We start from the raw sequence: 15,110 nt of genomic DNA on the forward strand, positions 1-15,110 counted from the left end.
GATGTACTACATACATATTTATGTTATATACCCTTTGACCTTCGAGACGTGACACATACATGCATGTACACATGTATATGTACATACACATACACAAACGCACTTACATTATTGTGTTTGTTTATGCTCGTTTATGCATTTCTTCAATGTACATTGCACAAAATATGAGTGAGAAAATTTAACGACTAAAAGAAAAAGTTCTGAGAGCGCGCAAATTTTGAGAAAAAAAATGAAGCCTAATATAGCATTACTACGAATTCGAGTGAAACAAATAATTAACGTTAGACCGATTTTCAAGCGAATTATGATCAATGCGATAATTAAGACAGTATTTTTGAGTTTGTAGCTAGTGTAATGATTTAACAATTAAAAAAATTTTATTTGTAAAAATTCAATCGTCATTTTCTTTAATTTCAAAAAAATTTAACATTGCATGTCACTAATAAGGGTTTAAAAGCAGCGATAAACCGTGTATATGATTTTTTCTTATCATTTGCTAAAATTAATCATCATGTTGTATTGATCCAAAAGTGTTAAATATACATATACTTACCAACTTGCCATAACCCCTACTGTAGTGCTGTACAGCAGATAAATGTTATTATACATATATACATATACCCTGGCCACGCCCTGATCATAGCCTGGGGTCAAACTCATTACACCGTGTGATAAACTCTACATTTAAGCCTGCCCAGGCCCTGGCATCGATGTAAGGCAGGCCCCCGTATTAGCCTTTGGATCAAATTCTTGTCGGGCTGTGCCTTTACCTATACCATACCATGTGCCTATACTAACGAGTAGACATATACTGGATATGTTTCACTTGACCAAGGACCATACTGGGTGTAATCCGCAATCGCCGCCAGCAGTAAAGCAGACAACGTCGGTCTACTTACTCTTTTTCGTGACATTTTTGCTGTGATCCCGCGCAATCCCGCTAGCAGTAAAGCTGTTATTTTTATTTTTCTTTTTGGCACTTGAAACAATTTTTTTTGGTCTGAGTGTTTGTTTACGTCTAGCATAATATGCTTTGTTTACAATCAGAAAATGTCACGAAAAAGAGCAAGTAGACCGACATCGTCTGCTTTACTGCTGGCGGGATTGCGGATCACATCACCAGTAAATCAACAGTAGCGCCCCCAACCACGCAACGTTGTCACTTCTTACATATGTAACTGCTGGCAGCGATTGCGGATTACACCCACTGATGGAACAAATCAATGGAACTATGGAACTGAACTGTATAGACGGCGCATTTGCAGCAATGTGTAATATTGTTACGAGAAAAAATCGCACATTCGACAAAAATAGTTATTTCACCTGATGTACATAAAAGTATGGCAATTTATAATCGTTGAACATAAACGACAATTAAATTGCAAACGATTGATAACAATTTTGATAGCATAAACACATTACAAAAGGTGCAGAAGATACTTTTAATGTCTCTCGCACGACGGCATCAAATTTATTTTTTTTTTGCAAAAGTAATGGATATGACAGTTTTTTACAAAGTGGTTGCACATGTTGCTAACGATTCCTCAGTTTTGGGTTATTTTTTCGAGTCAAAATTAGCAAGTTGCTCACGGAGTTCGCAGAGCTGCTAATCGCGTACGCACAAGCATTTTCACGTACGCGCTGCCGGGTGTATCCAGAAGTACGTGTTCCGTTAGATAGCGCTGCTGGTCTCCAAGTTATACCAAAAAAAGCAGACGACAGTAGTATTACTCTACTATTAGTGTACATACACGCTGTAGTGTTACACTACTTCTCTACATACGCTGTAGTGTACTAGTATTATAGTGTACTGTTTTCAAAAAAAACATTACATGTACTATATGAAGATTTATTTTCTACAACTGCGGTGACAAATATTTTAAATGTTGACCTTAATACTGTAGAAGATATGTCATATTTTATGTTATGATATGATAAATATGATTCAAATTTGAAATTATGCTTCCTTCTTACTCCACCATCAACATATTACATTGACTTAAATATTTTCATAGTGGGACACGAAGTTTTGATAAACATTAACAATAATTTATTATTGATCTACCAACATTGTAGACAAGTTTTGTACTTGCCACTCTGTATCACGTGGTCTGAGTATAACTTTGAGATCAGCATCAGCGCCATCTCACAGGGCTCGTACTTTCGGATAGACAGACTCCACGAAAAAGTTTTAAAATTGGGATTGGCAACATAGCGGTTGTGCCATCTGTTGGTGAGTTTGCAAACAGTGAGAGAAGGCTTTTTTGCAGGCTCAAAACTCAACCAACGTTTTCAAGTGTAGTTAGTTTACCCTTTATATACAGTAATCAGTTGTTGTGACAGTGTGTGTAACAGGTTAATTAATTAGAAGTGTACCTGTGATTCGCACTGCAACATTGTTGACAAAGTAAGCGGCTTGCCAATTTTTATTTATCTTAAATTCTGTAATGTTAACATTTGTGCAGTATACACTTAATACGGACTGTGTAGTTAATTTTTAAGAATACAAACTTGCGGGAAATGACGCAAGCGCCAATTCCCGCACAATCTGGGACGCTTACTGGTCGCTTTAATTATTATTAATAGATTAAAAAATATGCAAGCGCCAATCCCCGCACAACCCCGGACGCTTACTGGTCACTTTAATTATTAGTAATAAATAAAAAAATAAGGCCAGCGCCAATCTCCGCACAACTCGGGGTGCTCACTAGTTGATTTAATTATTAGTAATGTATACAATAATAAGGCAAGCGCCAATCCTCACACAACCCGGGGTGCTTACCGGTTGATTTAATTATTAGTAATAAATAAAATAATATGGAAAGCGCCAATCTCCGCACAACCCAGGGAGCTTACTGCTTTTTGTAATAAATAATGCAACTCGGAACCGCCCCGGGTTGTGCGGATATTGGCGCTGGCCTCAATTATTTATTTATCACTAGTAATTAAAGTGACCAGTAAGAGCCCCGGGTTGTGCGGAGATTGGCGCTTGCCTTATTATTTGATTTATTACTAATAATTCAATCGACCAGTAAGCGCCTCGGGTTGAGCGGGGAATTGGCACTTGCATATTATTTTATTTATTAATTATAATTAAAGTGACCAGTGAGCGTGCCGGGTTGTGCGGGGATTGGCGCTTGCGTTATTTTCCGTAAGTTTGCCAGTAACATTTGGGAGCACCGATGAGAACCTCTAGAATGACCCCTCCTTCTCTGCCTATTCGCTTCTCCAACACTCTATTGGGATTATGCCTCTACCACGTGACCTCAGTATATATATGACTAATATAGAGGCGAAATAACGCAGGTCTTATGGGAGGAATCTTGTTTTTATTTTTTTTCGCACTTAAAAAGATATTGAGCTTAAAAAGGTTGTTAATTCCATGTTACTGACATAATGAGAGTTACATAGTTATTTCTTTCCTTTGGTGAATTCGTTCATGAAGGTTGAAACAGCGTTTTGAACGTATACGGAGTGTCGTTTAACCCTACTTTGAACTGTTTGTTTACCTCTGAGCATCAGCAGCAGTGGCGCAGCAGCAGCAACAGCTGAAACAAACAGTTCAAAGTAGGGTTAAACGGCACTCCGTATACGTTCAAAACGCTGTTTCAACCTTCATGAACGAATTCACCAAAGGAAAGAAATAACTATGTAACTCTCATTATGTCAGTAACATGGAATTAACAATCTTTTTAAGCTCAATATCTTTTTAAGTGCGAAAAAAAATAAAAACAAGATTTCTCCCATAAGACCTGTGTTATTTCGCCTCTATATTAGTCATATATATACTGAGGTCACGTGGTAGAGGCATAATGCCAATAGATTGGTATGTTAGTGACAGTAACGTTCATGTTATTGACCGTAACTTTCACTGCGAGAATCCTCTTCACCCAACACTGATCCCAATTGTAAGTGATCAACCAAGGTATTAATTGTGACTTATATTTTAAATTTGGTAACAGAACACATTCACCGAAATGACGTTAGTTTGGCCTCAAATCTGATTAGCTGCTTCTAATTAGAAAAATGTGTCCATGCAGCACACCCTTGAATTTTTTCGACATGGTCACGGAGGAGGAGTAAGTAAAAAAAAGACACATAAAGTGGTCTTACCTTTCGCTCTTACCTCTCTTCAGCACTTTACTAATTGGCTATGACCAATGGTGGGAACTACTTAATCAGTAAAGATAGATATGCGAAATAACTTGAATTTTTTTTTCTACTGCCACGACGAGATCACAGTACCTATCACTACTCTGTTTCATTTCTCTCTATGCTCGAGGTAAATCATACAGCCGTGCATACATGTACATTTATGTTTCGAGAAATCAACATCATGACAGGATTGCAAGTAAGAAAACTCTGTGCATCACATATGCAACATCTTTTCTCGTTGTCTAAGCATTGTGTCAGCGTGTATCACGTGCCATATCTCGTACGCATAATGTACTTTTAATGACAAGGCAACGTTAACAAGTGTCTACTAAAAATTCTTCAAAGTTTACAATCGCGATGTCATTATTAAAGTAACCAAAAAAATTCATTAGTACTCAAAGTCGGCGAAATTCGCGTGACCACACTCAACTTTTGTAAATGTATAAATAAATACTATACTGCGAGGTGATAAAACGGATAGCAGCTTCTATTAGAATTAGCTTAGGTACTGTAATACAAAATTCGATTATTGCAATACATTAATAAGCTCTGTACCTTAAAATTGAAATTAATACTAATTGTAAGTGTGACTTTTGAGAATGTTCTTCACTAAATATATCATCAAAGGAAATAGCTAACATAAGAAATCTACGTAAGAGCCATGAGAGGAATTAATAATCAACACAACCACGTGCATTGTTGGATTCAGAAGACGAAAAGTCCATGCCATGATTACTATCAAGGCAATTTCACAATACAAGAAAACTTATGGACAAATACTTGTACATTCATTTAATTTTCAGATAACTAAGATAACTAAAAATCAAAAACTAACCTTTTTTTTTAATATGACGACGACAAACACTTCTATACGCGTACTTTAGGTGAAAACATAAGCAAGTCCGCCCTTGTCCGGCACACATTGATTTTGTAAGCACATGACAAGCGTAACATTGAAAGTGTCGATCTAAGATCGAGTAATCGAAGGATCGATTCTTAAAAACTCAACCCATCGACTCATTAGAAATACGAACTGCTCTTTCGGGGGTCGTACCATGTAACTATTTTTCAGTACATCGGCCTATGTTATAACATAGGCCTGCAAAGCAAAAAAAAGTTATATGGTACGGACCCAGTCTTTCCTGGAGCCGTACCATATAACTTTTTTTAGCTTCGCGGGCCTATGTTATAACATAGGCCGATGTACAGAAAAATAGTTATATGGTACGGCCCCTGCAGTGTACGCGTACGCCGCTGAAGCACGACCCTACGCCTACGCCCCCTACGGTCCACAAACCCAGCATAGATGGCGTACTGTAGCTAAGAAAAAAATGGCGTCACATTGACACAAATGTAGTATTCATGATTTCCTGACGTCAGCGTGACGGATATGTTGTCACATAAGTAAGTCCACATGACCATATGCCGTCGTCACTTATAGTCGTAGTGTGTCAGTGACGCCATTTTTTTCTTAGCTACAGCACGCCATCTATGCTGAGTTTGCTGATCGTCCATCGTCGGGACCTTATAAAGAGACACAGCATTGAGCGTGGGTATTTGTCTTTCTCGTACATTGACAACGATGGGGGTCAGTAAACTAAGTCCGGTTAATGCAACATCCCCACCGTTGGCAAAGTGCGGAAGAGACAGACATCCACGTTCGACGTTGTGTTTCTTTCTACATGTGCTTCAGCGCCGTAAACAAGAACGAGCAGTCTATGATTCTTATTTTGTCTATGCTTCAACGTCAACGATGGTAGCAACATAGATCGTTCAGGCGCACGCAATTTTAGCTTTTGGAATGCTCATAGAGGTATAAGAATAGAGGGGAAAAGCGCTATACTAGCTTATTAGCGGCAGCGACAGCATAATCAAGTGTAACGGGGCATCTGTCCTTGTTGCCAAAGCTACGTTATTGGCTACTTCTTCGTCCTGAATCCTACAGTCGATTCAATCTCATGTAGGACTTGACCAATAACATAACTGCCAGACAAAGATAGATGCCCCGTTACGTAGCGAATTCTGCTGTCGCATATCACGTCCCCTTTTCTCCTCTATTCTTATACCTCTATATGGGAATGCTCCAAAAGTGTGTACCTGTACCTGCGACACCTGCGTGCTTCCTGTCTTTTGGAATACCCTCTTTACAGATAAGATCAAATAGGGGGTTTATTTTTTTGAAGGTCGATTTTCGGGCTTAAGACGCATTCTAATCTTACCGCAAATGGCACTTTCGGGAGACAACTTTTTATTTTCCAATCATTGGTGTAAGTTACGGCGGGTTTATAAATTATAAGAAATATCATGGCACTTCCTAATTACCAATAAAACTCGTCATCAGAATAAAATATATAACAAAAACATTTCGGATCTCTATAGATCATGAGATTTCTCAATACTGTTGAGAGTGGCGGGTGGTCAAGATTTCTACCACCCTCTGACAGGCAGCTGGTTCAAATTTTGACCACCCTTCGGCCTCAGCTGTTGGTCTAGTGTAGTGTTCTTTGTTGCACAAAGAGAATCCAGGATCCGCGTACGTGTGAATATAACGCTGTTTCAGAATACAAATAGAAGGGTAGTAGTGTAGGAAACTTGTTTGACGCAATCCGAAACTCTTCGTTAGACGAGTGATCGTGGCTTAAGTGTCAGAAAATATTGAAATTTTCTTATGCGTCTACAGTTTAAATTCTAGAGATGATTCGATTTGTTCGTTTATTTGAAAAAATTCGAAGTAATTGGAAAAAATCACTTGTTGGAGTGGCAGCATTTTCGTATGGAATTTCATATAGCATTGACGCTTATGAGTACGTAAAATATCAAATCTAAATTTTTCCAATGTATAATATTGGTCTTTTATCAGATTCGAATCATTACTTTAATACTGAATTAAACTTATCAGAATAGATCAGATTATGACGGAGCATTGTAAAGAGGCTCTCACGTATGGCAATAAAAGTCTTTTTTCACACTCTAATCCAGAACATGTTACGGTTATTTTGAATCCAGTTGCAAAAAAAAGGTAATCATGTTATTTTAACATTTTGTGCAAAATAGAGTAATTGTAAAAAATTAGTGTCTAAACTCAAAAATCAGTAATGAACTACAACCAAAAATTTACAGAAAAGCTAAAAAACTATTCGAAAAATATTGTGAGCCTCTTTTGCATCTAGCTGGATTTGCAGTAACAATTATACAGACTCAGTCAGAAAATGAAGCACGAAACTTAGTATACCATTTAAGCAACACATCAGACATAATAATAGCTGGTGGTGGTGATGGCACACTATCGGATGTTGTTACTGGTGTTATGAGGAAATCTAGAAATAATCTTTCAGCAGCAAAGTATTATACCATTGGAATTTTACCATTGGGCCAAACCAACAAAGTAGCAAACTCTCTGTTAAGAACCACAAATAATGAAAATTTACAAGAAATTCGAGATCTTGTAAATGCCACAATGACCATAGTAAGGGGCGACATTAGATCAGCTGATGTTCTCGAAGTACAATCAATACAGGTATTTAACTTGAATAGTAAATGTACATACAACTACTAAACTGTAATTACACAACTACTCTTCTACTACTACTACTTCTGTACTACTCCGTAGCAGCGCTCTCAAAAGTGACTGCCAAACTTGCGGGAAATTTAAATATGTAAAAAAACGCTAGAAAATATTTCTCAGAAAATTACGATCTAATGCATTAATAATTAATTATTATTCAATAGACACAGATTTATAATGTCAGAATAATTTTTTCACCTTTTATTTATGAGAAATATTAGTTAAAAGCACTCATTACTAAAACTCGTTAAAGTCAGTATAAATCGTATTTTAGCATCGGAAAAGGTGTGGTAAAGGAAGATTGTAATATAATATTATTATATTGACGCCCATCAATAAGTTTTGTTTTAATTTATTAATAATAATAACATACAGATGTATTAGCTAATAAAGTGATGCAGTAGTGCACTGTTTTATCCTACGTGCAAGATTGATTACCATCGCAGTAATTGGCTGGCACGATATCGACATGAAATCTAGTGAAATCTAGTACTTTTTTAAAACGCACAAATTAACAAGTGCTATATATGTATATATACTTTAAGGTAAGTGGAAGCAACGTTATAAGTTATTACTTTGATTAATTTCTCGTTTGAATTCGACTTCTCAATTTAAATTCACGTAATACCATTTATTATTAAAAAAACTTACGCAAACTACAAAAATAAGAAGTGCGCTCCGGACTTTTCATTATTTTGTAAATTATACGATTAATTGATTATCACCCAAAGACTATCAACAAACATAAATTATGCGCAATGAACCTACCATTTTTTAAACAATAATACCCTTTACTTTTACACTAATGTCATTCACTACAAAAAAACTTGTGCTTCGTACTTCCCGTTTTTGATTAATAACTTTAATAATTATTTACCATACGCTAAAGCAGTTTTTAAATATAAGGTTAAAATAAAAAAGAAATTTTTTTGGCGTATAGCAAGCTAGTGAAATTTACTCGCTGTAGCAGGAGAAATTTTTGGATTGAAAAAGAAGTGATTTTTTTTTAATTTACGTAATATTTATTTCGGATTCCGACGACTATACACAAAAGCACGTTAGTTTGTACCCTGGAAAATAGGAAAAAACAGAGTCCTTACGAGCGAGGCTTCATTGACGGTGCCCAACTGGAATAGCTAGACTAGACTCGACCCAGTAGCAGCAGCTCCAGCGGTCAATTTTTCACCTACGTCACACACGCGTACCTTGCGTCCAACCAAGCTGTTCAATACTCTTCTATAAATTTACCGTAAATTTTGTCTTTTTAATTTTTTTAAAAATTTTTTTATTTTATTTCATTCTTTTAAATAAAAAGTCTGTCAACAATGGCACGGAGGAAATGTATAGTAATGGTGATTGCCAGTTTTCACCGCTTATTACGCTGATATAAACGTTTAGCCGTTTGTAACAATTACGCATTGTTAAAGGGGTTGAATTTTTCACGATAATTGACGCGTTCTATACAAATATACTTATAATGCAAATTATGTACGTATCTGGAATTGAAAAATTGTCAAGCTAATAAAACGACGATCTTATTTTTAAAAATACTTTTATCTGATGGTCAATAAAATATTGTGCTGGTTGGACGTCGTAATGATTGAAACTACCAGCGTATTATACTATTGTAAATTTAAGCAATATTTGTAAATATAAAAAAATATATATGTAAGTAGCAAACACATACTACATTTACCATTTTATATTACATATTACATTAACAAATAATAATTTTACAGTTGCAGAACATTCGTGCAATTACAATTAATCTTTTTACTTTTTTTACATTTTTTTCATCCGCTAATTATCAATTCTTAAAATGCATTACTTTTAATATAGACGTTTGATAAGTACTTGGAAAAGCTGGGTGTAAAAAATCTACGATACGTGTTTGTAAAATTATCATAGTTAATTTGAACAAATTACCAGTGCAGCTGACTTTCAGGTGTAGCTAGTGCATGTACAAACTATGGGTATATATATATATATATTTATATATATAGGTGGTATTCTGTCATGAGTGGCCAATTTTGTATCCAGAGCTCATGCCACTCCAAGAAATTAAAATTAAAGGTTAAAATTATATGAAGTTATGTTAAAAAGGTTAAACTTTCTAGAAAAAAAAATTTTCAGTTGATATCTTGACTCCTTAATACGATAATTAAGAAAATTTTGTCGTAATATCACATTGTCAAATTTTTTTTAACCGATAGGGTTTAATTCTAGCTTTTATTTCATGTGGGTTAGAACACTTTAACTATACTAGCAGCTTAACTACACGCGTCAAAAGCATACGTATTGTTCTAAAAAATTTACTGAAATTGACTCATACAAAATACCGTTAATCTTTTGACCCAAAAACTCTGTAGTAAAATTTCTCTGGATATTTGTTGTGGGTGGTATTTGAGGTATAACTACTATGGAAAATAATTTTTTACGCCACTTACGCCAGGATCACCATATTATACTCCACAACAAACACCTAACGCGATTCAACACAAAATTTTCCAAATAGCACGTATACAATATTTTATAGTAATAAATTTTAGTAAAATTTCAAAATCTATAAATTTTTTGTGTAGACGTAGTGCAGCTGCTAAATAATAAATACAATAATTATTTATACAAAAAAAATACTAATGACAGATATTATTGATATTATTATTATTATTATTATACGGTCAACAATATTACCACTTTGCTTGAACTCGTCGTAATTAGGAAAAATATATGTAATAAAAAAATTGTAACATTATTTGCTTATATACCAAAGAGTTGTCTTTATTCTGCATTACTACTTTCGAGTTGCAGGGCTCAACTGCAAAATGATTATTTTACAAATTGTATTGTTCTGATAAATAAATTATTAATTTTTGTATATCCGCTCGTTTTTTAAGAATTACTTCTTCTCTAAATCGGTCTTCAAAATATTTAAACGGTTCAGCATAATCTACCCCTTGATTCTGTAAAGTTTAGCCTAATGTCATTATTGTTAGTGATAATATATTCCATTATAATATACAGTAGTTATGGATAATCGCAGATAATTGGGTATCAAAAAACGAACATCAGGGTACAAGTGTGTCAACCATCTTTAATCAGATATTGGAACGCACTAATTAATAATTTAATTCAGTCATGTACTTATACCATGTACTTGATACATACTTTAACACTCTAATAGCATAGTCAATAATTGAATAGTCTCTACAGATACACTGATATAAGTACCAAAAATTGTATTATAGTATTAAACTTGTTTTAGATAAATTCACGATATTTTTGGTAATGGCATCTTGACACATAAATTATTAACATAGTTATTTGCTTAATCAGTATTGAAAAAATTATGAAAATTTTAGCAAAGTTAATATAATCATCAGATAACATGCACACTAAATGCTAGATATAGTTATCACGTATAAATTTAAATATCAACATCGAGAAATCACTCATTTTTTTTGCTGATAAATATTAGAGTAATGATCGAAACACAATAGTAAGTTTGTCTTTTGTAAGTTACCGTATGTTATAAAAATACTGATAAAATGTTATAAATAACCTCTGGGATTCAATATATACAATTGTATGGGCCTTTTAAATAAGGCGTACAATGAGATTGTAGGAATATAATATTAAATCATAATTGTCCGACTTTAGGCGTTTTTTTTATCTTTAAATATTTACTACGGTATCAGTATAAAAAACAAAGTTCGCAACTGGTGCGTATCCTACCAGGGCAAGCTAAAAGAAGTCCCTTGGGTCAAGGGTTTATCCTGCACCACCAGGTACGGAAACTACTACTCATTATTTCTTCTATGTTACGTAAAGTCCAAAAAAGCTAGAATCAAATGTAAATTGAATAGAATTTTTTTGAATTCCAAAAACGTTTTATTATGTACTTTTCCAGCAATTCTGAAGCCTTAAATAAGAGTTTTGCAATGTCAATTGGTTTAGCACATTATATCGACGGCTCCTACAAAGAATCGTACTCCACAAAATATCCAACGAAGAATCGTACGCACAGATATATTCCAGCGAAGAATCGTACAGGCCACTTCTTTCCGACGAAGAATCGTACGCGCAGATATTTTTCGACGAAGAATCGTACACGCAGATATATTCCGACGAAGAATCGTACGCGCAGATATATTCCAACGAAGAATCGTACGCGCAGACATATTCCGACGAAGAATCGTACTTGCAGATATATTCCGACGAAGAATCGTACAGGCCACTTCTTTCCGACGAAGAATCGTACAGGCCACTTCTTTCCGACGAAGAATCGTACAGGCCACTTCTTTCCGACGAAGAATCGTACAGGCCACTTCTTTCTGACGAAGAATCGTACACGCAGATATATTCCGACAAAGAATCGTACTTGCAGATATATTCCGACGAAGAATCGTACAGGCTACTTCTTTCCGACGAAGAATCGTACGTGCGCCAATATACTGACGAATAATCGTACAGGCCGCTACAATAACAGTTACATAAAAAAGACAATGAGAATAACTATGGTACCATTATCGTTATTTAGTCACATATTACCCAATTATATCACCCAATAACACAAGCGCCAATCCCCACACAACTAAGTGCGCTTACTGGTCCCTTTGTTTATTTAACATAAATCAAATAACACAAGTGCCAATCCCCACACAACCCGGGTCATTTACTGGTCCATTCACTTGTTTAAAACAAATTAAATAACACAAGCGCCAATCCCCACACAACCCGGAGCGCTTACTGGTCTCTTTTTTTATTTAAAATAAGTATAATGATAAGACAAGGGCCAATCCCCTCACAACCCGGAGCGCTTACTGGTCCATCCATTTATTTAAAATAAATTAAACAGCACCAGCGCCAATCCCCACACAACCAGGAGCGCTTACTGATTCCCTTGCTGGTCCCTCTATTTATTTAAAATAAATATAATGATAAGACAAGCGCCAATCCCCACACATCCTGGACAGTTAACTGGCCACTTTGATTATTGATTAAATAAATTTAATAACACAAGCGCCAATCCCCACACAACTCAGTGCGCTTACTGGTCCCTTTATTTATTTAACATAAATCAAATAACACAGGTGCCAATCCCCACACAACCCGGGTCATTTACTGGTCCATTCACTTGTTTAAAACAAATTAAATAACACAAGCGCCAATCCCCACACAACCAGGAGCGCTTACTGATTCCCTTGCTGGTCCCTCTATTTATTTAAAATAAATATAATGATAAGACAAGCGCCAATCCCCACACATCCTGGACAGTTAACTGGCCACTTTGATTATTAACTAAATAAATTAAATAACACAAGCGCCAATCCCCACACAACCCAGAGTGCTTCCTGGTCACTGTAATAATCGATAAAATTTATGAAGTAACAACGCGAGTACTTATCACCTGACTATCCAGAATTATTATTCAATGCTTTTTAATAATAATTAATGCTTCTAGTAAGTGCCCTAGCTTATGTAGTGATTATCGCTTGCCTTATTACTTTATTGATTGTAAAATAAGTATGCGACACGTAAGCGCTCTGGGTTGTGTGGTGCTTAGCGCTTATGTCATTTAATTTATTTTAAATAAATGGATGGACCAGTAAGCGCTCCTGGTTGTGTGGGGATTGGCGCTGGTGCTGTTTAATTTATTTTAAATAAATGGATGGACCAGTAAGCCCTCCGGGTTGTGAGGGGATTGGCCCTTGTCTTATCATTATACTTATTTTAAATAAAAAAAGGGAACAGTAAGCGCTCCGGGTTGTGTGGGGATTGGCGCTTGTGTTATTTAATTTATTTTAAATAAATTAATGGACCAGTAAATGCCCCGGGTTGTGTGGGGGTTGGCGCTTGTGTTATTTAATTTATGTTAAATAAATAAAGGGACCAGTAAGCGCACTGAGTTGTGTGGGGATTGGCGCTTGTGTTATTAAATTTATTTAATCAATAATCAAAGTGGCCAGTTAACTGTCCAGGATGTGTGGGGATTGGCGCTTGTCTTATCATTGTATTTATTTTAAATAAATAGAGGGACCAGCAAGGGAATCAGTAAGCGCTCCTGGTTGGGTGGGGATTGGCGCTTGTGTTATTTAATTTATGTTAAATAAATAAAGGGAACAGTATGCGCACTGAGTTGTGTGGGGATTGGCGCTTGTGTTATCATTATACTTATTTTAAATAAAAAAAGGGAACAGTAAGCGCTCCGGGTTGTGTGGGGATTGGCGCTTGTGTTATTTAATTTGTTTTAAACAAGTGAATGGACCAGTAAATGACCCGGGTTGTGTGGGGATTGGCACCTGTGTTATTTGATTTATGTTAAATAAATAAAGGGACCAGTAAGCGCACTGAGTTGTGTGGGGATTGGCGCTTGTGTTATTAAATTTATTTAATCAATAATCAAAGTGGCCAGTTAACTGTCCAGGATGTGTGGGGATTGGCGCTTGTCTTATCATTATATTTATTTTAAATAAATAGAGGGACCAGCAAGGAAATCAGTAAGCGCTCCTGGTTGTGTGGGGATTGGCGCTTGTGTTATTTAATTTATGTTAAATAAAAAAAGGGACCAGTAAGCGCTCCGGGTTGTGTGGGGATTGGCGCTTGTGTTATTTAATTTGTGTTAAATAAGTGAATGGACCAGTAAGCACTCCTGGTTGTGTGGGGATTGGCGCTGGTGCTGTTTAATTTATTTTAAATAAATGGATGGACCAGTAAGCGCTCCGGGTTGTGAGGGGATTGGCCCTTGTCTTATCATTATACTTATTTTAAATAAAAAAAGGGACCAGTAAGCGCTCCGGGTTGTGTGGGGATTGGCGCTTGTGTTATTTAATTTGTTTTAAACAAGTGAATGGACCAGTAAATGACCTGGGTTGTGTGGGGATTGGCACCTGTGTTATTTGATTTATGTTAAATAAATAAAGGGACCAGTAAGCGCACTGAGTTGTGTGGGGATTGGCGCTTGTGTTATTAAATTTATTTAATCAATAATCAAAGTGGCCAGTTAACTGTCCAGGATGTGTGGGGATTGGCGCTTGTCTTATCATTATATTTATTTTAAATAAATAGAGGGACCAGCAAGGGAATCAGTAAGCGCTCCTGGTTGTGTGGGGATTGGCGCTTGTGTTATTTAATTTATGTTAAATAAATAAAGGGACCAGTATGCGCACTGAGTTGTGTGGGGATTGGCGCTTGTGTTATTAAATTTATTTAATTAATAATCAAAGTGGCCAGTTAACGGTCCAGGATGTGTGGGGATTGGAGCTTGTGTTATTTAATTTATTTTGAATAGATGAATGGACCAGTGAATGCTCCGGGTTGTGAGGGGATTGGCCCTTGTCTTATCATTATACTTATTTTAAATAGAAAAAGGGACCAGTAAGCGCTCCGG

At 35.9% G+C, this 15,110-nt stretch overlaps 2 protein-coding genes across 3 annotated transcripts in view; one reads left to right on the forward strand and one right to left on the reverse strand.

Moving 5' to 3' along the window:
- The window catches only part of Nap1 (Nucleosome assembly protein 1), a 39,391-nt gene extending 34,302 nt beyond the window's left edge, over window positions 1-5,089 (reverse strand). Inside the window, exon 1 of one of the 2 annotated variants that reach the window (XM_089596196.1) lies at window positions 4,991-5,089. In XM_089596196.1, coding sequence (XP_089452322.1) covers window positions 4,991-5,078 — 88 coding nt within the window. In that variant the 5' untranslated portion in view covers window positions 5,079-5,089. The remainder of the gene's footprint in view (window positions 1-4,990) is intronic. The other variant, XM_023392313.2, reaches the window with a different exon arrangement.
- A 1,465-nt stretch (window positions 5,090-6,554) lies between these two features.
- The window catches only part of Mulk (acylglycerol kinase-like protein Mulk), a 160,737-nt gene continuing 152,181 nt past the window's right edge, over window positions 6,555-15,110 (forward strand). Inside the window, exons 1-3 of the mRNA XM_089596195.1 lie at window positions 6,555-6,959; window positions 7,055-7,174; window positions 7,276-7,672. Of these exons, the coding sequence (XP_089452321.1) occupies window positions 6,850-6,959; window positions 7,055-7,174; window positions 7,276-7,672 (627 nt within the window). The 5' untranslated portion in view covers window positions 6,555-6,849. The remainder of the gene's footprint in view (window positions 6,960-7,054; window positions 7,175-7,275; window positions 7,673-15,110) is intronic.

Source organism: Copidosoma floridanum, unplaced genomic scaffold, assembly GCF_036245765.1.
Source record: "Copidosoma floridanum isolate Cflo_tuat_1 unplaced genomic scaffold, Cflo_Japanese_pri ptg000030l, whole genome shotgun sequence".
In the NCBI taxonomy this organism is placed as follows: domain Eukaryota; kingdom Metazoa; phylum Arthropoda; class Insecta; order Hymenoptera; family Encyrtidae; genus Copidosoma; species Copidosoma floridanum.